This window comes from Choloepus didactylus, chromosome 2 (assembly GCF_015220235.1).
Source record: "Choloepus didactylus isolate mChoDid1 chromosome 2, mChoDid1.pri, whole genome shotgun sequence".
Taxonomy (NCBI): Eukaryota; Metazoa; Chordata; class Mammalia; order Pilosa; family Megalonychidae; genus Choloepus; species Choloepus didactylus.
In genome coordinates this window covers 184966282-184993254 of record NC_051308.1, presented here as the reverse complement: position 1 = coordinate 184993254, position 26973 = coordinate 184966282, and the positions used below count along the sequence as shown (strand labels likewise).

The 26973-nt window shown below is 38.2% G+C and overlaps 1 protein-coding gene and 1 long non-coding RNA gene across 9 annotated transcripts in view; one reads left to right on the top strand and one right to left on the bottom strand.

Moving 5' to 3' along the window:
* Positions 1 to 26973, top strand: part of NFIA (nuclear factor I A) — a 385493-nt gene that overhangs the window by 15182 nt on the left and 343338 nt on the right. For 6 of the 8 annotated variants that reach the window (XM_037827069.1, XM_037827070.1, XM_037827068.1 and 3 more), the window contains exons 1-2: positions 6047 to 6440; positions 11883 to 12414. In XM_037827069.1, the coding sequence (XP_037682997.1) occupies positions 6414 to 6440; positions 11883 to 12414 (559 nt within the window). In that variant the 5' untranslated portion in view covers positions 6047 to 6413. Of the gene's footprint in view, positions 1 to 6046; positions 6441 to 6931; positions 6938 to 11882; positions 12415 to 26973 lie in introns of those variants that run through there. The other 2 variants (XM_037827071.1, XM_037827066.1) reach the window with 2 other exon arrangements.
* Positions 4589 to 7352, bottom strand: LOC119527238. Its single transcript, XR_005215350.1, has 2 exons — positions 7027 to 7352; positions 4589 to 4893 (listed from the first exon to the last, which is right to left on the bottom strand). It is a non-coding gene; the product is annotated as an uncharacterized LOC119527238 (long non-coding RNA).

Genomic DNA, 26973 nt, shown 5'->3' with positions numbered 1-26973 from the left:
TGATGAAACGATTCAGCAATACCAAGGACTCAAAAGTGCCAACAGCTGTCATTCAGAAGCCTCCTTTTAAGTGTCAAAACTCTTACAGCCCTTTTCTTGAGAGGATGGGGAAGGAAGGGGTCCTGGTAGACTTTGCAGAACCCAGGATATAGACAAATTAGATGCTTGACAATTAAATTAGAATTTCGCTATATCCCCTGTTCTAAAGGGACAGTTTTATTCTTGAGGGAGGCCACCTAACAATTTTATATTCAATCATCTGCAGAGAAGAGAACCACTGTCTTTTTCTCTCCAAACCTAGGGTAGCAGCTTTATTTCACTGCTTTATTTCTCTGTGACATTTTGCACTCTTTTGATTTAATGCACCAAAGAGGATCTTTAACTCTTGGTCTACACCAGTGCAAATAAAGGTTAAATCTCTCACTAACAATCATGAACTAGCCTAATAACTCACAAGAGGCTCTGGAAAAAGAAACCGAGAAAGCAGGTGTGCAGACATGATTAAAACATGCAAACCCAGCACAACAGCAGGCAGAGGTCCTATATCCTCACGTCTTCCCAGTATTGGCTGAGAGGTCCGCCTGCAGGGGAACTTCTGAGCCAAAAACACCGTCCTGCGAGCCAGGCCTAGTAACACAGGAGCTTTTCTTCAGAACCGTGTCCCCACCGGAGCTTGCGCCGAATGCCGGGGCTCCTATTGGCCAAGCGCCTGGGGAGGAGGAGACTGGCGGGGAGAGAGACGCGAGGAGGGAAGAAGGGGGCAAGGCCTTTCCCTGCCCCCTCCAGGGCCCCCTCCGCAGGCTGCCGCCGGCCTCAAGCGTGGTTACTATGCAAATTGCAGCGATTGCGGAAATAAACAAGGGGGTAGGGAGAGGGGAGAGGGATTGCCGAATCGATTGCAACTTCTGCAAAGTCTCGTACAATCCAAAGCACACAAGGCAAAACCAGAGAGAATCTGAGAACCAGCCAGCAGGGGTTGGATCGCTTTCAAAAGAAAAGAGAGAAACAGTGAGAGAGGGAGAGAGCACGCATTGTAATTACAAAGCCTCTTGATTTGGAGCAGGAAAAAAAATATATACACACACACACACACACACACACACACACACACACACACACACACACTTATATATATCCAAGAAGCCTACAATTGGCCAACAGCTTTTAAAAAAATCTCTTCCGGGTTTTCAACGGTTCCAAGTTTATTTAGATATTTTTTAAATGCAAAAAAAAAAAAGGTGACAACAAATGAAGCAACTCGTCTGAACATTTTAAAGTTTCTCACGTACTGTTTTTACATTGCAATGGTACGTGATACGTCTTAAACTTTCTGTTTTGCATTTACACGATACACGTTTTATAAACAACAATAATGGTAGAATGATTTTGTTTCATGGCTAAGACGTTAAAATTTCTTTAGCTTGCATATGCATTTAAGTTATTGCTGGGTAAATGTCTATTGTGATGGTTTTGTTTTAAAGATGTAGCTTTGTGGCTGGCCTTTTTGCTATATGCATCAGAGACTGGGTTTCCTTTTTTTTTTTTTTCGGGATTTGAAAAAATTGCTGAGCTTGACAGATTTTTTTTCCCCTTCTAGCGCTTGCTCGGTTCCAGAAAGGGGCGGGGGATGGGGGGAATCCTGTACGTGCTGGGTTCTGTAAAAAGACGTCTGGCCTCAGCAGTCAACCTAACCCGAAAAGAAATGTCTGGACCCGGAGAATAATTGACGATTCGATCCTCTAATCAATGGGACAGACATGGGAGATTGACAAAAGCATTATCCAATCCTGAGGAAGCTTAGGTGTACAATGGTTTGCAATAGCCAGAGGAGGCGGGGTAGAGTAGATCTGAAGTTGCGGCTCTGAAGGGGATGGTGTGGTTCAAGCTGTCAAAGCTATAAGCGCTTCCGGATTTAGCAAGCACAATAGGAGTTTTCGAGTTTAAGAGAAAAAAGACTGATTAGGAGATTTTGCATGAATCTTAAGCTTTTTTCATTACTCTTTGAAAAGTTCTGCCAGAAAAATATTTAACTTTATATTAGTTATTATTTTTAAATTCGGGAAAGTTGCTACCTATGGTGGCAGGTGAGGTTCAACTTCTATAGGAAAAATGTTTGGCTTAAAAACTTGACTGGGCTGTGGGGCTGTAGTGAGCTTTGGAAGTAATATATTGCACGCTCAGCATTAGGCAGGAAAGTCATCACTGATTATCTTAGAAGCTTTGGCCTTTCAAGTACTTTGAAGGAATATGCAAGCCTCTCTTGAACTCTTAACCATTTTAAGGGAGGGAGAATGTTTTACAGGTGGACTAACAACTGTGTTGTACATGTGAAAGAAAGAGGAAGAGAGGAGTGGGTTTTCTTGAATTCTGCTGTTTAGGTATATGATCAGTGGTAAATAGGGCATGAAGACTGGCAAACTTCACATTTCTACTTGTTACCACAACAACCCCTGTGGAAGTGTCAGTGTGGAAGACTGCTGACTTGCTAACTCTTAGATGGCCTCTTGGACAAGTCTTTTGACACCAATCCAGTGGAAACCAAAGCCAGTAGCTTGTCTTGGAGACGGTTACTGGCAGCCTCTGACTAAAATATATCCATCTCCTCCTTCTCTATGAGCAGTGTAGACACCTAATTCTGTTGGGAAGTGAATGGAAAATAATTTGGGCTCTTTCCCATCTTTGGATTAAAGTCCCATCAAGCTGTTTCCTAAGGCTTTAGGCCTGCCTTCAAATCTGGTTTGGAAACTTAATGTAAAAATCCACTTGGATGCTCAGTTCCACAACATGATTCAATCTAGGATATTATACATATAAGAACAATCTGCACACAAGTAACTAAGTGACCAATAGGTCAAAAAATAGAGAAGAAAAAGGTTGGAAAATGCTGGTTAATAAAGTTAGTCTTACTAAGAAGTACAGAGTTAATGGTGCTGCCACTTATGAACCCCAGTTTTATCTTCACTGCTTTGGGCATTAAAATCTAAATCATATTAATAAGATCTCCTATTAAGTAACCTCCAAAATAAGAGGTATTTGAGATGTACATATAAGTGAAACCTTATTGATGTAATTTATATATCTAAGAGGATTTCGCTAAAGCTGGCAAGGTAACGTTTCTGCAAATAAAACAGTAAATGCGAGACTGGGCTCTGTGCCAGGAAGAATATGGATAGCAGAGAGCATGACAGGAGCCTCCTTTGCGCAGAGACAATCCCATTTCAAGGCAGCCTCCTAGCACTTGCAAAATAAATGATTGGAGCGTTATTTCCAATAAGGGGTTTATCCTTCCTAACAACGGGCCATTTATATGATTGCTACTTTCGAACTAGTTTTCATACTTCACCTGCATTTCCTACGCTGTTCTCTCTACTACTCTTTCTTTCTTCCATCCTCCCTCCATCCCTGCTCGCTCTCAAGTGTCTTATTATCTTTGTGAACTCTGAACAAGGATTTACTTTTGCAACTTGGGAAGAGGGGAGAGAGTTGAAAATGTTTTTTACCCCCAGACTGTCCTTTGAGGAACATCTGTTTCTTTGTGTGTGTGTGTTTAAATTTATGCTTTTTGGAGAGAAGGTTACCAGAAGCCTTTCTGTAACTGTAACTCTTCTACTGTATTTTTCTCAGTCTTGTTTCCAAAGGCTGTAGTTGGAACTGGGCTTCGTAGTGTGTTTCCCCCGCCTCCCCTCCTCGGCGGGGGAGGGGAGCGGGAGCAGGCGGAGATAGGAGAGAAAGCAGGAGCGGATGTGAAGGGTTTTGATGCTGAACTTGGATCCAGCCCTTGCCTAGAGGGCGCAAACAATCGTCCCATATCCAAAAGTCTTACGAAGGGCGCCAAAAGTTACTTAAGATAATATTGCTAACCGCAGAAAGCTGGAAATCGCGGGCACATCGACTGCTACAACAAAAGAAGTTTTTTAAAGTAGAAATATCACCCTTGAGTTACTCTTTTTTCCTATTTATTAAAAAAAAAAACAACAACACAGGAAACAAACCAGTTTTTTAAATTCCTTTTTTTTTCCTTGAGATTCATCTCAAAGTAAGAATCTTTGGCTGATTTGGAAAGAGGCAGATGTGAAGTCTATCTTTTAATACACCAAAAGAAAGATTTTAATCTTCCTCTGGAAGAGTTTTCCATGAGTACACACTCGGAACAATAACTTCTCACTGTGCCTCAGTTACACGTTGGGACCGTCAGCCAGAAACTTCTATCGAGGAAACTTGGAGAGCGTTGAAGTTATAGACCCCAGCAAAGGTTTTCGTGGCCAGGGATGTTGTCTCTGTAACTCGGCTTAGCTTTTGGGACATGTTTCCCTTACTGAAATCCAAGAGGAACCAAGGAAAACAGTTGCTTTAGGTAGGAAAAAAATGGGACTCTCTCACTAAAAGTTTGTCATTATTTCTCTTCACCCCCTCATAAAGAATCTGAGAGATTTCTAAGGATATTCAAGAGAGGGGGTTGAACATTCGGGAATTATTTTAGTAATAAAGTAACTGCAGAAGAAACAAATAACTTTAGACAGATGCAGAATATTGCAGAGGACTTTATTTTGTTCCTTCTCCTTTAGCATATTTCCTGCCCCTTAGTTGTTTTTTTTTTTTTTTTTTTTTTTTTAATAGTTCTGAATGAGAGTGGCCTTAAAACATCACTTCACCTTCGCTTGCACAGTGGGCATTCCCACAGGAATTTCCTCTTTTCAGAGACTCTCTAGCTATATAACCTCCACTGAGGTGCAGATTCTTCTGTGTGCCAGTGTCTTTCAACGTGATACCCTCTTCCTTCCTTTTGGAATTTTAAGAAAGGGTTACATATGTGGCAGGCTGAAAACTAAAGTGAGGGAGAGGAGGAGGAAGAGGTGGAGGGAGGTGTACTTTTTTCCCAGGAGAGAGGAGAACCTAGAGAGAAAATATGAGGTTTAAAAAACTGGAAAAGCAGGCTTATTGGCAACTTGCCAAACCCTAAAAACCACCCCCCGTTTCTGCCAAAACAATACTTTAGCAAACCTAAAATAATTGCAGGAAGCTCTTTTCCATTTTAAGAACTATCACCTGGGGGAAGGAAAAAAGGGGGGATTCTTAAAAGACACCCTTCCAGAGATGCCCCAGAAACAGGGACGGTAATGATAAGACTGTCCAGTTTCGGGCACGCGTCTGCGGACCAGAAAATCTGCCTTCCCTAAGGGGACATCCCTTCCACAACCTTTCCTCTTAAAAAGAAAAAGATGTCACAGCTGAATCACCGTTGTTTCTGAACGTGATAGAACTTTTTGTATGGCGTCTGTGCGCAAACCCACTAGTTTCACAGTCTTGGGAAGGAAAACGCTCATTTATCTCCACCTGCCTTTCTCCAGCCACCCCTACCCCCAAATCTGGTGAATCTTCTGGGTGAAATTATTCCCCATCGCCCCCGCTTCTGACTGCCGTAGGACAGAAGCTGCACAAAGTTTTCAGGATTTTGTGCATAATTACCTCTGCCGACGAATCTATTCCCACAAAGCTTCGTTGGAGAGATTACAATGCTTTGAGCCATAGCGCATTTCAGAGAGGGGAAAAAGTTACCTAGGAGGGCTGATTTTTTTGAAAAAATTTGCATACATGCAAATTTGCCCCCGGCCTTCTCTTTGGTTCCATACGTGCCCGCACAGTGGCCCGGGGGTGCAGGGCAACCTGGCAAAGTTGCCCAAGTCCTTAAACGAGGTCCGCCAAGGTCTGCGGCGGGGGTTGGGGGATGGGGATGAGGAAAAGTAGTTTTGTTTGCTTAAGCACATCCTGTGGCAGCCTATAGCTGCCCGGGAGTACAGACTGTAACTGCTGCTCACTGCGTTACCCAGTAATGCGCTGGGGGGGGGGGGGTGCAGAGCGAGCGAACGAGAGAGAGAGCGAGAGAGAGCGAGAGAGAGCGAGAGAGCGAGCGAGAGAGAGAGAGCGTGAGCGAGCGGCCGCGGAGGCTCGGGACCGGGCTGGCCGCGCGGCGCCGCAGCCGCCCCCTCCCCCACGCACCCCCCCTCCCCGGCGGCGGCGGCGGCGCGAGCGGGCGGCGGCTGTGCGGTGCGGTGCAGAGCGGAGGCGGAGGCGGGCGCGCGGGCAGCTCGCGGGCACCCGGCCGGGCTGGCGGGGGAGCGGGAAAGGGTGCGCTATGCCTTTAACGCCCGCGTACAGTAGACATGTATAGTGGAGTGTAGGGAAACTCTAGGCGGGGTTAAAGTTCAGCTCATGGAGCGGCAATAGCGCTGGCTGGCTGCAGTTGAGCCGAGTTGGAAATGTGAACGCAAGAAGCAGGCTTGATTTTTTTTTTTTCTTCCCCCTTCTCTCTCTCTCTTCCTCTCTCCCTCTTTTTTCCTTTTTCACCCACACTCACGCACACCTCCAAATCACACACCCAGACGCACACACACACACCCCACCGCACAGCAGTTATGTATTCTCCGCTCTGTCTCACCCAGGTAAGCAGCTGTTTGGATGCGGAGGGTGGAGGGGGATAGGGGTTGCGGGGGCAGATATGGGGCTGGGCCAGGGGTGCCGGGGACCCCTGCGCCTGCTGGGCCCAGGGCATGTGTCTCGGTGTGTGCCCGTGTCTGCGTGTGTTTCTGTGTGTGTGCGCGCGTGTGCTCGTGTGGCGGAGAAATTCAGCTTTAAGAAAGTAACTTTGTTTCCATGCGGGTGCATTCCTCTTGCACGGCCATTTGTGTGGGCACATGGCTAATGGCGCCCTCTTATTAACAATTTAATTAATATCGGGGCGATTTAATGCGGAAAGGCGGTGTTTTCAGTCGCCCCGCACGTGTTTCGGCGGGGTTGCAGCCCATGACATGCTGAAATCTGGACTCAGCGTTTCTGCTTCCGAGAGCAGGATTCCTGTAGTTCCGCGGCGCAAGGGGGAGGGGGCCGCGGACGGAACCCACCGCACACCCTGCACCCTCCCGGCAATTGAAATCTTCGGGTGCGGGAAGAACTCGGGTCCCTGCGCTGGCAGCCGGGTCACGGTAGTCCGCGCCTCCGCAGCCCCCCGCCGCGTCCCCAAACTCTTACTTTTGTTTATTGTTTGTCAGCGTTCGTGGTCTGACCGCGGGAGGGACGGGAGCCGGGCGTCCCGGGCCCTGGCCTTGGCCCTGACAGCGCTCCTCGGACGCGAGCCGGCTGCGGCGACCGGGCCCTTCGGCTCCGCGAAGCGGGGTTGCGTGGACGCGCGTCCCCTCTGGCGCCGGCCGGGTGGAGCCTGCGTCCCAGCTTGCTCGCTCGCTCGCTCTTGCCCGAGTGAAAGTTTCGGTGCTCGGACGAGCCCACGCCGCGCAGAGTGGCGAACAGCGGAGGCCGCGGGCCGCGCACCGGGAAGCTCTGGACCGAGTTGGCGAGCCCCAGCGGCGGCCCGGGCCGGACGCGGCTCCCCCCGCGGCCCGCGGCTGCCTCCTCCCGCCGCCTTCGCGCGGCTCCGGCAGCTCTGCGCGCAGGTCGGGGGGCAACTTTTTCCCTCCGACTCTACTCGGATAGTGGGTCTTTCTCGCCCCACCGCCCCTCGCTCCCATGCCCTCCCTTTCCATCCCTCCCTTGTCCGCTGTTTTGCGGCTCCAAATCTGGTCCTTTCTGAATATATTATTTATTTTCTTTGGCTGAAAGATGTAAAGTTAAAGGGATTTTGCATTAAAAAATTTTTTGGAAAACAAGTATGAACCTTCATACTGCTTTGATACATTGCGATCTGACCATTAATCACCTAGATGAAGTTGTATGCTTCAAATAAAATGTTTGTTCACCACTGCCTTAAAAAACCTGCTACCGGTTTTTGCCTTCTTTTAGCAGGAGATAACGGTTTAACCGGAATACTTTCTGGAAGGCTAAAGGGTATCAATAGTTTTTCCTCTCTTTTCTGGGTTCTGGATTTATTTCCCACATGACATCCCTTCTTATTGAAATATCTGACAGTGAGAATACCGGTTATTTGATCTCAGAAGACTCTTAAATGCATCTTGTATGTTGAAATGGTCTGTTTGGGACTTAGGCCTAGCATTAATAATGGATAGCAGTTGCTTTTAGTTATTGTAAAAGTTTTTTGTTTTTTTTTTTTTCTTTTCACCTAACAAACTTCCAAAGTTCATATTTTGGTAACTTGTGGAAGTATGAAATGAAACTTTTCCAACCACTTCTGGCAAGGTTCATAATTGCATATGGATAAGATGCAAAGTGTTAAGATAATTTGAATGAGCTACCCACTACAGTGAAAATGCTGAGATTGGAAGGCTGAAGTTCTAGCTGGCAAAAGTTTGCAACACATAGAACTTGTAATTAATGCCAGTATGCTGCAATAGAGGGAAAGGACCCTGAATGATAACGTTAGCATCTTCTGAAGTGAGCTCTGTAAGATAAATTTATATTTTGGGATTGTGCATATATGAGGATACCTGTGTATCTGCGAAAGCCAAGGGCATAGGCAGGTACTTAACAAAGTTGGTGTCTCTTGGTTCATGAGCTATTATCACATTAAAAAAAGTTATTTTTCTCCTACATATTTGGCAGTGTGATTGATACATTCACTAGGCCTTCTACTGGATACACCTCTAAGAGGAACACTTACGTGGTGTATCAGTTTGTGAAGAAATTGTACACCAAATAGTGAATGAGGGCTCATATATTTTATGAGTTCTTCTTTTAAAAATTGATTTACAATTTATTTAACTTGCTGGAATATTTGTAAAACTTTAAGGGCAGTTTTAGAAAGAAAAACTTAGGTAGTTTATTGCTCATTAAAAAAAAAAAAAAAGTCCAGGAAGCACAGTGAAAAAGTATTCAAAATGAAAGGATAGGCTCCATTTACTTGTATACGATCTTAAAAAGCTTTACTAGGAAAACACCAGGCATCGTATTTTAATCCATATGGGCAAATCATAACCAAATCATGTAGTTGGCCATAGTGTGATAGCAGAAACTTATAGGTGAACCTTTAAAAGAAGTAGTTTCCAGAAATATCAGCATTCAGTGATTCCTAATCTTGGCTGGCTTTCAAACAGATCAACGTTTAAGATGCTGATTCAAAATCATACCACTTTTGAAACAGGTTTTCAGATTTGTTTTTAGTGGTGGCCTGTAACTTTCTCACAGTTTGCAAATACATATGTAAAATAGTCTTTGTTTTCTTTTGAATATTTTGAAATATTACGGAGCTTTTGGCGGTATGTGCAGCAACATGGTTTATAAGGGCATACTGTCTTTAAAAAAAAAAAATCTGATCATTTATTTTATGCCTAGACACTCCTGTAAGTTAATGATATTGTTTAGTTTTGATGTTCTGGAATAATTCTCATCACGAGCTTAGAAAGATATGCTTTTAAAATATTAACTAGCACTTTACTTGAGTACATGTAAGTAAAGTTATACAAAATACTGTGTACTTTTGTTGGCACGTTATTGCAACCTTTGAGGGGTAATAACTTGTAAATACTTCTAATGCAAAATTGGGGACTTAGATTATTCTTAATGACTACTTGAAATAGTAGGCCTCATTTAAGTTTCTTTAGGTTGAGATATGGGCATTTGGTTGGCAGGTAAACACAAAGTGAACACAAATGAACACAGTTTGCAATTCTTTTTTTTGAAAAGCATATTGGGAGTATTTTTGAACACTTAAAATGCCATATTAGAATGTTTATTTGAAATGATTATCATCAATAAAGATTTTTAATAAGATCAAGTTTTAATACAAATATGAATTGCTTAGAACTAAGTTATTCTTTGCATTATAAAATGGTGCTGAGACTTTAAAATGAAATCCTCCTTTTGGTGAAAGCTTACTTTGTAGTTTAAGGTAGACTCCAGGAGTTCTTTGCAAAATACCACTAAGCCTTGGTCCCCAGCATGTCCTGTATATATAAAAAAATCAGTCAGTGTGAAAGACTATTTCAGACATTAAATTTATGTATTTTAGAACATTTCAAGGATGAGCTCAGAATTTAGTAATGTTTAAATGCTTTGCGGTTTGGCGTATACTTTAGCAGATAAACTGTGACTTGAAAACTGCCCCCTTTTCCCCCAATTTCTGTCTTCTGAAGTATGGGTAAGCAAGATTCTCAAACATCAGAAATTTTAAAAATGTCAGTGGTTTATGGTAAGGAATAATATCATTCTTGTATTTTTCTCTATTCCATCTCCACTTGAAGAAAGCACATATGTTATGAAAGCTGACTTCTTTTGGATGCTTTTATTGAAAAAAAAGCAAGTTTCAAAACTAAACTGGAAAAACAGCCTGAACGTGTGCAGAGAAGAAAAAAATTAAATTTCAATTATTGAAGTGATTTATTATGTTTTATATTAATATACACTTTAAAAATGTTATATTTAGTATTTAAATGATTGATTATAAATTACAATATTTTAACCGTCACCACTGTTAAACTACTTTACTAATTTTAACCCCTCATTTTAGATTACATTTAAACATTTGAAAATTTAATACTTGCCTGAATAGTAATAATATTTTGGACATGATATTACTTGTACCTCTAGGGTATATATTTAGATGGAAGTTACAACTGAAAAAAAAAAAAAGACATTTTATTATATTTATCTGTCCTTCATCCCTAAAACAAGTTATCAACTATCTCTTTGGTTTTCTTAACTTCATTTATTTGAAAGTAAATAATTTATCTTTTTTGGGGGGAGGGGTTCGCGCAGCCGAGTAAGTTACGTAAGATTTGCGTGGGTTGGTTAATCAAAAGTTAAGTGTACTCAGAAAGCCTTCTGGAGATTACTGTTTAATTTTTTCTGTAATTTTATATTTATATTTCTTAAGAAAATGTCAGGCTTGACAGTCAAAGATTCTGAGTAAAACAGGAAGAATAATTCAAATATATGTTTTAATTCAGTTTTATTTTCGGGTTACTTGAATTTTAAGAGGCAACCATGAGGATTTTCCTGGAGGCTTGTAAATACTGAATATACTAGGTTCTCTGTTTCCCTGTGAGAAAAAGCATGAAATATTTTTTAAAATTAAATTATTATTTTTATATTTTAGGAATGATTATTACTAAAGGCTTTTCATAATCATATCAGTAATTAAATATATTTGTTTGCATCAGTGTTGGCACAATGATGCATTTTATTTACTATCTGGCATGTGTGCTTTTCTTTGTTTTTCCTTTTTTTTCTTTTAGATGCATTCCCATACTGTCTGCAATTATGTCTTGGACGTAGATTTTTTTTTTTTTTAGTCTAATAAATATCAAATGCTTTTCTTCTTTTGTGTATGAACCTGCCAAAATTTTCTAAGTTTTTGTCTAAAAAAATTATGTGCAACTATAATATTTAAAAAGGGAATTAAGATATTACCAAATGATTAAGAAGGAGATCAGAGTCTACATGCATTATTTTTAGAAGGAAAGTCTTTGTTTTCATTGATTGTGGAGCTGATTTTTACTCTTAGACTTCCATAAACCTTGACTGGCATCTAAATGTTTAGGGTTTGCCAATCTGGCATCTGGGCCCTGGCTGTACTACAAGTAGTGAGGTCAAGGCTGGAGCAAAATTAGATATGCCTCCCTTGAAATAGGGTTAAGATTATACATTGTTATAAGCATTTAGATAAACTTCACTTATTATCTAAAGGATTTTGGAATTAGACCTGCTAATAGAACCTGGTGCACTTTGGTGGAAACACATCAAAACGTTAAAGAAAATGTTTAGCGATTTTCTTCCTTCGGCTTGTGAGTAACGATACTGATAGTTTTTTCTCTCCCCCCACCCCCGACTTCCCATAAAGATCCTATGTCAGATTTTGATAATGTAATGCTTGAATCAAATTTCAAGTGAAATGAGAGGTTTTTTAAGGTGAGCATCTGAAGAAAAGTTGTTTCCTTTAGTTTTTATTATATTCAATTTTTAAAAATTCATTTCCTTAGGATGAATTTCATCCTTTCATCGAAGCACTTCTGCCTCACGTCCGAGCCTTCGCCTACACATGGTTCAACCTGCAGGCCCGAAAACGAAAATACTTCAAAAAACATGAAAAGCGTATGTCAAAAGAAGAAGAGAGAGCTGTGAAGGATGAATTGCTAAGTGAAAAACCAGAGGTCAAGCAGAAGTGGGCATCCAGACTTCTGGCAAAGTTACGGAAAGATATCCGACCTGAGTATCGAGAGGATTTTGTTCTTACAGTTACAGGAAAAAAACCTCCCTGTTGTGTTCTTTCCAACCCAGACCAGAAAGGCAAGATGCGAAGAATTGACTGCCTCCGCCAGGCAGATAAAGTCTGGAGGTTGGACCTTGTCATGGTGATTTTATTTAAAGGTATTCCGCTTGAAAGTACTGATGGCGAGCGTCTTGTAAAGTCCCCACAGTGCTCGAATCCAGGGCTCTGTGTCCAGCCCCATCACATAGGGGTTTCTGTTAAGGAACTCGATTTATATTTGGCATACTTTGTGCATGCTGCAGGTAAGTGCGATGGTGAGAAGCCGTTCCGCTTTCTTGTATATTTTTCTTTCCTGATGAACTCCATATATGCCAGACCATTCCCGAACTCCATAAATTGCAGGCCACATACGTAAAGACTGTGGTTTCAAATATTGACTACAGTCGGAATAGCCAGAAGCCCAGTGTTTGAGGTACCACCTTCATTCAGGTGGGAAAGCAATAGCTTTGAGAAAATTCTCCCTAGGTTTAGTTCTTTTGGTAAGTAGTGTTATCAGAGGTGCCTATTCGAGTTAATCACAATGTGATATATTTAAACCACAGTGTTGATGATGGGTAAGAGAAACCCCCGTGGAAGGGAGAGAAAGCTTTGTGAAAACTCGTGTAATAAAGGGTATATTTTAACTGGCAAGTGAGCTAGTTAAGAAGCATTTAGTCTGGTAGTGAGGCAATATTTTTAGTTGCTTTTCTTCTGGGAGTGTTTTTAACCTACTGGGGCCTTTGGAATCCCCTGCCAATTAAAAAGAAGTCAGAAGTAAGGTTACTATCAAATTGCTGATCATTTATGCAGGAAAAATAATCATGTGAATACACAAACTAGTAGCTTTATATTTAGGAGTTCTTAGTATTGTCTGTGATAGCTAAGGGAAAGATACCAATTATTTAAGTAGCGGATGGAGAGGTTACTATTAAAAGCACCAACCTGTCTAGCTCATAAACGCATTGAAACATCAATATTGATAATTGATTTAATGAGCTGCTTTGATTTGTTGTAAAATTCTTTATTTGTTTCAAGGCTGTTTTCAGGGCATGTTTTACCTGTGCATGTTAAAGTATTTAGAATAGCATTCAGGATAAAGCTATTGAGAACTGGATAAAATAATGAATTTTTACTTTGTTCTTTTAGTCTTGTTTTAGACAAAAGAACTCATTGTGTTGTGGGAAAGCTCAGGTCTTGTGTAACTTGTTGATTCTTTATATGTATTATTGGTCTTGCTAGATTACCTTCATGGCAGTTACTTGAGCCAGAAGGAAGAAAGAAGGTTATGGAATCCTACCAGTAGGTTGTTTGAGGGGGGTTTCACATATTTATCTATTTATTTTTCACAAAGGAGAGAGAAGATGATACCTGTAAAATCAACATTGCACTCTTCTGTAAAACATTATTAATTCTAAAAATATTAGATATTTCTAAAACAAGTCAGCTGACATCCTGTTCTCTTTTATTTTTTTTTCAATATATGTTTTAGAAACTTTTGTTATCCATCTGTCCTTACATAAGAAACTAGAGAAATTAACTTTCCAAGCATGTCACATCATCATTTGCATTCTGTTGGCAGGGGATAGATGAGTATTTTAGAAGATGTGATCTGTAAGTTTTTCAAATATTTGGGTTTTTGAAAATGTATACTTAATTATAAGAAGTGCCTGTTGCTTTAGCCAGCTCTGGGTAGCATAGATTAAAAGACATCACCTATCAAATGTCCTCTAAATTGGAACCAATTAGCCCTTTTTTAACCCTACTCTTGTTCATTTGTTTTGTCTATTGGAAAAGCAAAGTTAGATTTCTTTTCATTTATTTCATTTATATATAAATGGAGATTCTGACTGTGAAAAGCATGGTGCAGAAAAAATTTGGGCATTAAAAGTGCTTTCAGAGAATACTCTTTAAAATCTTGTGTTTATGTGTTAGATATTTAGAAAAGTAAACACTTTATGAATTATAATAAATGCTTTAATTGACCACCATAGAAACTTGAGTGTGCCAACAGGTGATGCACGTCATGGTGTGTGCTTCCTTGCAAGGTAACATGCAAATGAAATGCCTGTTAAGTTTTTATCAGACTGAGCAGTATCCATTCCAAATTTTTGGCAGAAGCATTTCCTTTAGATTTGAAGAACAGCCTTTCTAGCTATTCTTATAACTGTGTGTGTATTCTCTTTCGTTGTTGATGGTTTGTTATCATGCTGCCACTTGAAATCCTTGGGGTAGCACAGTTGCTGTTGGTTTCAGTACCTGAAGGGTTATGTTGTTAGAATGACATTTAGAAGGTTGCTTAGGAGAGTTAGCATCCTTATTGCTTCTGAAAGATTTATTGACAGCAACATGGATCAGACTACCTTTCGGTTTGGTTTTCCTGATGTATCCCAGAATCCCCTGTTACACCTGAAAGCCAGCCAAGTGTTAGGCCATTGGTTTTCATAGGACAGCAGTGATGGCGGCTTCTCTGTGTGCGCAACAGGAAGATTGGAAAAAAAAAAAAAAATTAAGGGCCTTTTGTCTGAAAATATTTCAGATTTGATTTAAGAGATTTAGAGACCTGTTGTTTGTGGAAGAGAAGCTGCCAATACAAATAGGAGGTAGATCGGTCAACTTACATACAAGTGATTTGACAAGCATCTGTTATAATATTGAAGCTTTGTAAACACTAAACAATGTTTTTACCTCTTTAAAAGTTTTGAGAACTTGCCAGTATTGGCAGGAGGCAGAGACTCTGAAACATGCTTCAAGATACATGCCAAAACCATTGTGGCCTTTTCACCTATAGTGCGTTTTTCTCTTTCTCTGTTTTAAAAAATTGCGTTTTTTCCTTCCAAAATGCCTTTTTTTTTTAGATGGCCGCAAAAATAAGATCTTTTCCTTTTAATAATGTGTACAGTTATGATTGTTTAAAGCCTGGGCCTCTTCTTTGGTAGGAAGTAGAAATCTTAGAGAGAATGTACATGGAAATACTGGAAGCTAATGCAGAGTCAATCTTTTTTTTTTTTAAGCAGTGGTGATTTATTCTAAGAATTATTGAGGTGCTAAAATATAATACAAAACTATGTTCCATTTTTTTTCTCTAAATGGTGTGGCATTAGAACTGTGTGAATTTTGTGGCTGATAAACAGTAACAAGTGTAATGAAATCTGAGTGATTCCACAAGCCTGAGAATTTCATCTCGTTAAAAGTATAAAAGAGTAACACCGTTTTATGCCTTTAATTTGGTCTCTATTTGAGTTGTCCTTCCCATGTATCATATGACAAGTTGGAAGTATTATGGTATTGTGGCAAATGGTTTTCTTTGTGGGAGTCTAACAGTAAAGCTAATTTATGACCAGTCTTTACCAGATGATCTGTATCAGAATCTACAATATGCCCGGCACGTGCCAAGGTCACAATTTAAGTTGTTAAGGTCATAACCTTAGCCACCAGGCGTTTGACCTTTTAGATAAAGTTAACCTTTGTTCATTAGTAGGCACTCAACCGAGAACTTTCTGGAGAGTTTTTTTTTTTTTTTTTTAGCTGCTTCTGTATAACGTCTGGTAATGTAATCAGATTCTAGAAAGAGTCCTAGTCAAGTTAGTTAACTTTTGTAAGAGGTTAGACTTTTTAGGGACTCACCTCCTAGATAGAGGTAGGTGGCTTTATCCAGATCATAAAATGACAGTGTCACAGTTTATTTTGATAGTTATTACCTGCTGTGGGGTATAAAAAAGTGTTGCAGCAACTGTGTGGAGACATTTAAAAACTAAATTAAACTAATGGACTTATGTTTAATTAAATTAAGGCTTTTGCTAATTTTCAAATGACATTAGGCTCAAAAGCTAAATCACAACAAGCATCTTTACTTTTTGCAGTTGAGGAATTTTCTAAGATTGAAATATTTTTAACAGTCTTAAAATTCACTTTGGAAGACTAACAATGACCAGACTTTGTCAGGTAATTGCTGTAATTGTTAATTAACCAGTGACAGAGTGAATTAAATTTGTCCTAATGGTGGCACACGTACTTGTTAGTTTTGAGGTAGAGAGTGAACACCTTTGCCTAGTAATCTTTTAGTACAATTGCTACTGATTGTTTCCAGGCTACCCTCTGTTATTACTACCTTTACTTAGTTCGCCTTTGACCACAAATAGCAAAGTTCTGGTCACTCATGAAAGAGCTGTTGCAGTGTCTTGGAAGCTGGTACCTGTACTGTAAAACTGAGTGACAGAATTACTGATTACCACATTACCTGTACCATATTGTTCACTTAATTATGCTGTCACGAATGCTCGTTTTAAATTATTTAGATTACTGCTAGTTTTCCTCTGATATGCCACATATTATTTCACTTAAATAAAAAGAGAGATGCTCCCATTCAGGTGCATTTTAGTTTTATTTTGGCTTCGTGATTGCCATTCCTTCATATAGTAATACAGAAAGCCGTGATATGCAGATAGACCAGATGGTCATGTTGACAGATTGAGAATTCACTTCCTACTGCTTCAGAGCAGGTGTAAGATCAGGAGTGTCTGTGTATAAGCGTGTGTGTGCTTCATGTGCATGTGTGTGCAATCCAGGCTGCACAAAGTGCCGTTTGGAGCAGTGGGAATGATTTCTTTAAAAGCTAATACCTTAAATACAGTATAACTATATGCATAAGGTTATCAGTGCATATAGAATCAATATTGTAAAAAATTTAATGAATAATGTTGGATTGTTACAGTTTATAAATTATGATGCCACATTATTTATAATTTAATTTCTTAATTTTTAAGGTAACTTACCACATTAGTTCGAGGCAGCATTGTATATTTAAAATACATTGAGTATATTCTGTTAGCGGTGTGTGTGTACATGCACGTGTGTGTGTATACAGGCTGAAATCTAGGACTATACATTATATAAACTTCCTCAGTTCTTAATAAACTCCTTAATAGAAAGTTGGACAGTTAATTCTGTGATCTGTAATATAAAGAATGTTTGGAGAAAGGAGTAAGACACAGATATGGTGATATTTAAGATAGAGTAAGGACCACCGTATCTCAAATTCTAACTCTAGCCTTAAACTAAACCCAAGGTAGGTTTTGTGGCTGATGGGTCCACTGTAAGTTATTAGTGTATGTCCAGACATGCATTTTAATTAATTAATTAATTTATTTATTTTTAATACTTCAAAGGAGATAGCATTAGTGATCAACAAACTTGAGATAAATATGGCTTTTACATACTTGAGTGTTTTCTGTGTGACTTGAGGACAGTAACAATATCCTTTATCTAGGATGCACTGGAAAAGTAGGAAATTCAAAGGCAGAGAGTGAATAGGAATGGGGGCAATAGCTGTTCTGGAGTAAACCTTTGAATGGAGGTCAGTTCATTTATGCCTGTGAGGTTTGAGTGTTGGTAAGAAAATTACCCAGTGCTGCTGGCTTGGATTTGCCTTGTCGTCTTTTCCACCCAGTGATGAATAGCATTAATTTAAACCTATTTAAGGCTAGTGTGGGAGAAACCACAGCCTTTGTTGTGGTCACTGCTGTACACAGTAGGACTGGGTGTTTCACTTGGTTAAGGCCTCAAGCTGCTTCCAGAGGACACAGAACAGACTGTCAGCTTTTTAAGTCTTGCACAAAAGCAGTAACAATTTTAATTGCTCACAAATGTCAATATAGATTATTGAAAACAATTTTGAGAATTAGAATAGGAGAAAAACATGAAATACGGATTGAGTTCAGTGAATGTGCTAAACACTGGTTTACTGCCATTTCAGCAATAATTTCTCCATGTTTATTTAGAGGTAGATACTGCTTTTAAATAAATTATAAACTGTAAATCTTTGGTGTGTGAGGTAAGGGAAGGAAGAAGTCAGGTAGAAGAGGAAGAGAGTGAGTGAACTAGTATGCTTTGTTAAGAGAAACTTAAAACGGCGAACTTGATCGGCAAATGGAGATGCTTTAAAAAGTGTTTCGGTTTAAGTAATGACTGTAAAAGGATCCTAGGCAGTGATATATCAAGTGGGGAACTTTATAATTCACTTACCCACAATTTTTTGCGTAGTTTTTTTTGTTTTTTAAGACCAAGAACCTAATTGAGGCTTTGGGGGTTTCTGTTCAAATTTTTAGAAAGAGAAGTTTCACAAAAATTCTTTTGCAGTTACGGAATCCACATAGGGACGCAGTAGCACACAAACACCTGGAAAGTTGCTCTGGTGGTGTTTACCATATTTACCATTTTGCTTTTAAAGTTGGCTCTCTTCCAGTAAGGCAACTGTAAGATACAAATTAGTGATCCAAACCCAAGTGTCCCCAAACTCACCAGAATTCTCTAGCTGCTGCTTAGATGGAAATGACTTTTCCCCCTAGATGTTTCCCAAAATATTGGAAAACAGTTCCTCATGTTTTGTTATGATAATTCCACCATGTAAAATAGTATATGTTATCTAATGAATTAGTCCTCCCATACATGTTTCAGTTAAATAAACATGGCTTAGGAGGCAAAGAAATAAATCCATCCAATGATAGATTGCAGCAGCCCTGTAGCAGAGGACATCCTTGCTGCTCTGTTTGTAAAGAAGTACACTAAATAAGGTAAAATAGGAAGTAAGAAGTTCATGTTTATTAGCTTTTTTGGCAAGTGTTGGTCTTATTTATTTTTTTGCTATATTGTTAATAACCCCGAACCCAAAAATGAATAGGGTGATTATGGTAACTGGAGATTGAAGTGGAATAGCTTGAATGTTCTTTGTCTGATAACTTCAGACTTATTCCTCTTCGTGTCTTTTAAATACTTTCCTACTGGTAGATATTTTGGTCCTAGATCAATTGAGAGTAGAGAAAAAGAGAATGGAAGGAAGGAAGGAAGGAAACTGACTTTTATTGAGTGTCTGTCCGACAGTAGGCACTGTGCTAAGTGCTGCCATATATCGTAGTTTTCTTTCTCTCTCTCTCTCTCTCTCTTTTTTTTAACTTTATAACAGTCTGTGAATAAGTAATACACTCCCCATCATTTGTACAGGTGAGAGTAGAGTCTCAAAGTGTTCAAGTGACTTTGCAGAGCAAGTTTCAAACCCAGGCCTTCTGGTTCCAAACCTCTTCTCTTTAAAAACAATTAGATTCCTTTTTATATCCTCTTCACATTCTGTTGTCTAGGGCTGGATGTCTTTTAAATAGCATCACACACCCACCTTGAATCAAAGGGGAAATAAGTCAAAATCCAAACCTTTCCCACGGAATATTTTATTGTCCAGTTCGGATCGTAGGCCTGTTTTGAGCAGGAGTCAGAGAAATGCTCTTATACTTGTCAGTTAGACTCAAATCTGGAATGACTTGTTCTTTCTTGTTTTTATAATGTTGAAGTTTAGTGAAGAGAAGCAATATGACACAGGTTTAAGATTTTTTTTATAAAAAGGTAACGTTAGATTAATTGGTTCTAGATGCTTTGAAAAGCCATTGAGAATTAAAGCAAGCATAATTTTAAAAATTGGAATTGTGTGTAATATTTTACTGTGTATTTTCTTGTATGCACAAGAGACGTGTATTTTTAGCTTCCCGTAATGATTGGATTTTACATTTAAAAATTTACTTTGTTCTATAAAAGATCCTTTGATTATGGTCTTGTGGATAATTTTTAAAAATAGAGAAAAATCAAGTTTTTGAGAAAACAATGGCATTTTATTAGTTTATAAAGAAAAACATTTAAAATTTTAAAATAGAAAGGAGAAAAATAGAAAATGGGGATACGTTTCATCTTAGTGCCCTTAAATGACAGCCTTATTTTCATTTCTTAACACAGCAAAATTCTTAATGATTTTAATGAAAAAATTCAAAGCCTCACTCAACGTGAATTTTACAACTGTAAAAAGGAAAAATGACCAATAAATACATTTTATACTATGATGTGTTATATTAATTCTTCTTAGGGTTATTTAAAAAATAAGTAGCTGAAATGAACATATATTGAATAAAATAGAAATGTAACTTTCTTTTTAAGTTTCCTTTTTAAAAATGTTAATAAATCTTAAGGTTAGCATTGCAGAGTATTAGTTGTGCTGGAAAGGGAAAACCAAAGTGTGTCAATAAAAGGGATTAAATTGGGGGAGAAGAGGATTAGAGTTTTAAAAAATAGGATTCACACCCATTTTTCTCTGCATCCAGTTCCATAGTGCCTACCTTTTTATGCTTCTGGTAAATGCTTATGGTAGTCCCAAATAATTTGTGAAGACATAAAAAAATTTAATGACTGTTTTTGAAATGCTCTGTGAGTTGAAAAAAAAAAAGTTAAGGTGAAATAAAAGTGATAATAAAACATTTTAAAAATGAATACTATATAAAAATTTGTATGTATGTCTGTGTAGCATCTGCCATTATCAGACGGTTGTCTTTGTTGCTATGGTTTGGGTGATTTTATTTCCTTTTGTAATTTTGCCAGCCTATGATTGGGTAGTACAACATGTTCACGCTGTTGGGAAAGATGTACTACGGTGAGTCAGTGTTAATTTTTAGTAGGAAGAGGTATTTGTTAGTTGCTATAACAGGAACGGTGGTGTTACAATAACAGTTTTCATTTAATTCTCAAAATTAGAGATACATACCTCATTTAATATTGGAAATTTGCAACTGTCCCTTCTGTGTTGATACTGCCTGCCTCTTCTCCACCTGCATCTTCTCTTGAAAGCATTTACAATTCTGTGTATTTTAGTCTTAAAAGGATTAGTTATTTAATTTTAAGCTCCTACATAAAAATGAATATTGTACATACAGTATCCCATCATTATCACTTTCAAATATTCCATTGCCTTTCAAAGGAGCTGACGTTACAAGTCCTTAGGTTGACAAATTCTCATCAGCTTTTGTGAAAATTTTGGCTGTGTAAAGAGTAGAGTCAGAGGAGAGCAGTAGACAGATGGATTTCAGTGTTAAGATGACATCAGAAACCCTTCTTTGTGGCATTTTTTAACATTCCAAATGATGAGTGTTGGAGATGCTAAAAGATCTTACTCTAAAGTGAGTGATTAAGATATTGTATATCTGCATGTAAACCTCTTTAGCATACTGTTAAACAGAGTCTTATGGGCTCAGATGTAATAAATAGATTGGCAATGAAAATTGTAAATGTCTTATGCCAAATTCAATTAATAAATAATATTAAATATTAAAAAATTGTTGATGGAAAACTGTGTGTACCTGAGAATGTATTTTTAACATTAAGTAATTGGAGGGTAAAGATAATTGGGTTACAAAATTTAAAATGAAGCAGGAGTTCTGGATAAGACTTTGGCAAAAGCTCATTTGCATAAGAAAAATTTTCATTTTTGTATGAGTATGGCAAGATTTTTGCACCTATGTGTACTATATAAATATTATTGAGTTACTAAGGATTCTGATTGATTCATTTGGTTGGCTTTTTTTTTTTTTGCCCTTATAAAGGGTAGAGGGTCTCTTTTGGAGAGTAGTTTTAAGTGACTTCTGAGAATGAAGTCTTGGTAACTTGATGCTGTTCAACAGTGTAACTGTTGTTGTATGTTCCTATCAGGGAAAGATAGCATTGCAGTACTTTTATTGTATGGCCTTTTAATGTGTGACAAAGACTTTTATTTTCCTTTTTTCTTTTAAATGTACTTTTGGAAGACCCTCCCTACCCCTCTCCAGCTAGGAATTACAGTGTTTTTTAAAAAGATTTAAATGAATTTTTATTATTCTCTCACCTCATTCACTGTATGGGCAAAAGTCTTATCTTTAAAAAAAAATGGTTTTGGAATTCATGTGTTTTAGATTTTCAGTAAAATGAAGATGGAACGGAAATATGGAAATTAAGAAAAAAGTGCCATCTGATTGGGCCCAGATATATAAAGTTCTTGGGAGAATGAGGATATCACAGGCTTAAATGTTAGACTTGAAGAACTAATTGTTCTACAGATATTTGTCCCTAGTCTGAGAAAAAGATGACGAACATGCAAAATGGATAAATGTATTCCTTTGTACTTTTACCACCTACATTTTTTAAACTGCAGCGATTCTTATTTCTCTAGAAAGGTCAGAGGTTTCAGACAGAAATCTTTGTAATTCTTCAAAGAGAGACAGTTTCAGTTTTTCTATATAAAGACTGATTATGCATAGCTTTTTACTTTATTTACCAGTGAGCCTTGGAGATAGTGGTGGCAGTGGGGTGTTGAATAGTAAAGCCATGTCATGAGGCAGCAGGTTTGGAGGGAAACAGATAGATTGAAGAGAAACATCGAGTCACATTTTTGGCCCATTACTACCAAATCACCTTGCTTAAAAAGGGGGACAGAGCAGCATTAAAAACTCATTTTGTTTTGTAACAGAGCATTCTATTGTGGTTCCAGAATTATTTCTGCAGTTTGGGATATTTACTTTCTTTGCCAGACCTCTTTCCCAGATCTTTTGCTCATTTTCCATTGGAATCTCTACCTGTTGAAATAAGCCATCAAAGGTAGAGTGTTTGCTGCTCTTCATAGGAAATATTTTCCCCATTTTGAATAAAAAGGAAACAGACAACACATTTCCATCTTAATAAGTGCTTCCATAAAATCATTTATGCTTGCTAACTTTTCATCTGTCCATATTGTAAACTGGGAAAGATATTCCCTAGGTAGCTTTAAGAGCAGGATATATATTTTGAAGGTAAATTGAGTGAGATTTTGTCTAGAAATAGAAAGATTTATTATAAACTCCTTAAATGTTTTGGATGATTCAAGCAGCTTTCTTAGGATTGACTTAATAGGGTTTTCTGAATTGTGGATATGGGTTTCTTTGGCTTCATATGGGTTTCTTTGTTTTTACTTTGTTTTCCTTTTGGACTCCTCCAGGTCTGGGAGAATTTTTTGTTGGGGGTGGGGAGAATAGAGATTGTAAATGACTTTCCTTGTAGGTTATTCCTGTTACTCAGGAAACAGGTTCAGAGAGTGTTAGTTACTCACCCACGGTGGCCAACAATGATGGCAAAGCCAGGATTCAAGCCAAATCCATCAGCCCCCAGATTTGTGCTCTTAACCTCAACCTCACTTAATTGATTTTTTCTTGCACATTATTTTATTAGATGTACATAATAAACTTTAATTTTAGGTAGGGGAGCGTCTCTTATTGCTTTTATGCAGGTGAGGAAACAGAATCAGAGAGGCTGAGTAATTTGTCCAGGATTACGTGGGTAATTAGAGATTAGGATTCGTACCTACATTGGACCTGTCTATGACCTGTTTTTGTTTTTGTTTAAAGGTGTACCCTAGAATATCTAAGCTCTGCTTCTGAATTTATCAATGGTGTAAAACGTGTTCTCTATAAGGACATAATTATGTGAAAAAACATTGTTTTATCTAAAGTTTAAAAGTTGTGAGAAACTAGAGCCTGTACTGTTTTGATATTAGATTCAGAATTTCCTACCTTGAAGGGACCTTAGAAGCTCAGTCCTTAGTTTTACAGGTGAGGAAACTGAGCCCATGCATTTCAGGAGCTATGGAGCTGGAAAATTCTTGCGTAGATTGGAGAACAGTGGTAGCCTGTCATCATTTGCATCAAGGTAGATGCTGTTTGGTTGGTATTGCCATAGAAGATCTGTTTTGGTTGCCTTTATTGACAAAATCGACCATGTCATCAGTAGTTTAGTTCAGCAAATGTGTTTTGAGCATTTACAATGTATTAGGCACTGTGCTAGATGTCAAAGACTCAAAATTGAGATGAGTTGATGCCATATTAGCTGTGATTTCCTCAAAAATTAAGATTTTAAACTTTTGATGTTTTTGAAAAGCAAGGTCCTTCCAACTGATAGTCCATATGAAGTTCTAAATATTTACAGAACCAGCTGTTTGAATGTTGTTGTTTTTTTTTTACTGTACAATTGGCATATGTTGAGGAATTCTGTCATTTAATTATATTTGTTTTATGTGTTAAACTTCTATGTCAATGTAAAGAAAATCCAAGAGGACACAGGACAGGGTGCAGGTGGTTTCTATCATTTAATATTTCACGTAGCATGTTTCCTCTGAAGAAAGCTGGTTGTGCACAGAAAAGTTCTATTTGTTTTTTTTTAAGGACGTCCTTTTGGTAATGCTGAAGTATAAAACCAGTAGAATTATGGGAGAAAGAACGCAGCAGGAAAATGAGGGCATGAAAAACAGAAAGGAAGGGAAAAGCGTTGCAGAGCAAGCGGTGGTGATTTCATTTGGCAGTTGGTAATAGTTCCTAAAACAAAGCCAACTCCCAGTGGCGTAGCCCCCTAAATTCCCTGTTTTGCTCCCTCTTGGAAGAAAGTTAGTAGTCTTGAGACTTTTCCATGAAATGGATTTTAAAGTATCTGAGATCTCAAGCTGCTTTGCCTTTCTTTCTCTCATTAAAAGAAAACAGATATATTCCATTCAGTCAGAAATTATGTAAGAGGTTGTATGTTTGTGTGTGTGTTTGTGTTAGTGTGTTAATGGGACAGCTGTGAGGGTCTTTTGGGAAAATGTGTAGAGTTGATGATAGAAAAGAGAACTATTGCTTGTCTGATAAATGAAATACAAAACAACAACTAAAATCTGGTGGTCCCTAACAGTGTGTATATTGGAATTTTTCGTTCTGTTATAGTTGCTTGTTATTTAATCTGAAAGTGAAATCTGTTTCTGCAGCCATTAATATCTGTGCCTTTCTTTGTATAAAGCACAGAACAAATGATTTGTTCTGTAATTATTTTCAAAAAAGCAGAAAATGTGTGTGTTAACATTTAGAATGGCATGAGATTGTCATAGAAACTCATTCTGAACACTGTAAATAAAAATGGTTGAGCATTAGTCACAGTAACGTGGGACATCATGAAACTCAAGACAGATTTCTTTGTTTTACAGGCAGTAAGAAAAATGAAGCAAACTTGATATAGTTCATGGGATGTTAGCAGTTCAGTTCCTCCAGGGAAAGAGAAAACCACGTTGACTCTAGGTTAGATAAGACATCTGTATACTGATATCAGAATTTACCTGATGCATTTAGCAATATCTGAAGTTTCGCTTATTCAGTGAGTGCCTTATTTCTCTGTAATTCACGTTTAGTAGTTCCAAATAACTTCAAGTCTAAAAAGTTTAAAAAAATTTCTCTGTTTTTAGTAGTAATCTTTAGAATTGTCTCTACCTTCTTCCAACGTTATTTTCTTGTAATCTTGAATGGCATTTTAACAGTTACAGCCTTACCCTGTTTCTTTAATCCCTCATTTCTTTTTGTACTATGAATAAAACCAAACACTTTAATGATAACTAGCCTTCAGTAGTGTTATATGTTTTAAAATGTATTTTTCCAGGTTGGAATGGTGAGTCTACAATAATGTCAGTTACACAGTTTTCTATTTTTTATCTGTTATTTAGAAGGAAATTGTTTCAGAGTATTCTCATTCTCTAACTCTTTGACCAGTATCTGGAAAAAGGATCTCTTGTCTTTAAGTTTGAAATTAATCCCCAATTGCATATTCCCACCAGGGTGATGTTTCTATAAACTGGAATACATTAGCCTTGGATCTTTGATTTCTTGAACTTTTGTGGGTAGGAGCTGACGTCTGAGAGGCGTTTTCAGGATTTCAGGAACTTAGTATGGTGGTACAACTTGTGCTTCCAACAAGTTATTGAATATTCTTACTTTTAATCAAGATAATAGATAAAGTATTTAAATAAGGGTAAGGTGTATTTAGACATGTTGGATGATTAAAGAGGAAAATTAGCTTCCTCAGTTGAGTTAACCAGTGAACACAACTAACCTTAAAACTGGAGACAGTCTATGAAAAGACATAAATGAAAATTTTGGTGCTTGGAGCACTCAGGGGCACCATGTTTTTCCTGCCTGCCTCCCGTAAGTCACTACCCATATTTTATGCTGTAGTGCATGTGTAAGTATTTTAGTTCCTTTCCTCGTGTTATTCATTTCTACTTGGAACAACCTAGCCCACCTTCACTTAACTAACTGAACTTTTACTTTAAGGCTCAGCAGTAACATTATTTCCTCAAGGAAACCTTCTTTTCACCCCAAGGTTGGGGTAAGGGCTCCTTTCCTGTGTTCCCATAATTAGCACTGTATTAGTAGTCTCATCAACAATTCCTGTGTCGTAATGCAGTTATCTGTCTACCTCTTTCTTCCAAATTGGACTGTGATTTCTTTGTGAGTAGATACTACTGGGCCTTATTCTGTTCTGTGTAGTCCACATCGGGGTGCATCTTATAATGGTCCTGGCACTTAGTTTGGGCTCACTGTCTTTGTTGAGCTGGCAACTAGCTGGAAAATCTGTGTTGAACAAAGCAAAAACTTTAGATGCTTATACTATTAATAAGCAAAATAGGTAACTTATAAAATAATTTGGGGGTGTTTACTTCAGGACTGAATTTAAGGCTGAATGTTTTCATGTCAGAATGATTTTCTCTTTTCATCACACTGTGTTAACTTCTTTCTTGTTTATTAAACAAAATCAGCAGTTTCATATTAAACCAAAGCAGTTATCGACATGTGAAAAGTTATAATTCTGAAAAGAGAGATTTTGTGATACTAGACATATTCGTAGAAAACCACTTGGCTATTTGTTTTTCCCTCTAAGATCCTGGTCTTGACTTTTATCTGAACTACTTACCTAGAACAGATGGGATAATGTAGCCATTGTTCCAGCTTATATGTGAAGAATTCATCTTTACACCAACAATTATTTATCAAGCACCTATTCCATGCTAGGTGGGGAAATAAAAGATTTTAATTTCATGCTTTTTGAATTTAGAGAACCTGGCTATTTTTAAAAAAACAAAATGTTGATTAAGAATGGAGACCTTTCCCTCAGGGTGGATGCTCACATTTTGTATTGATTTTGACTCTCGTACCATC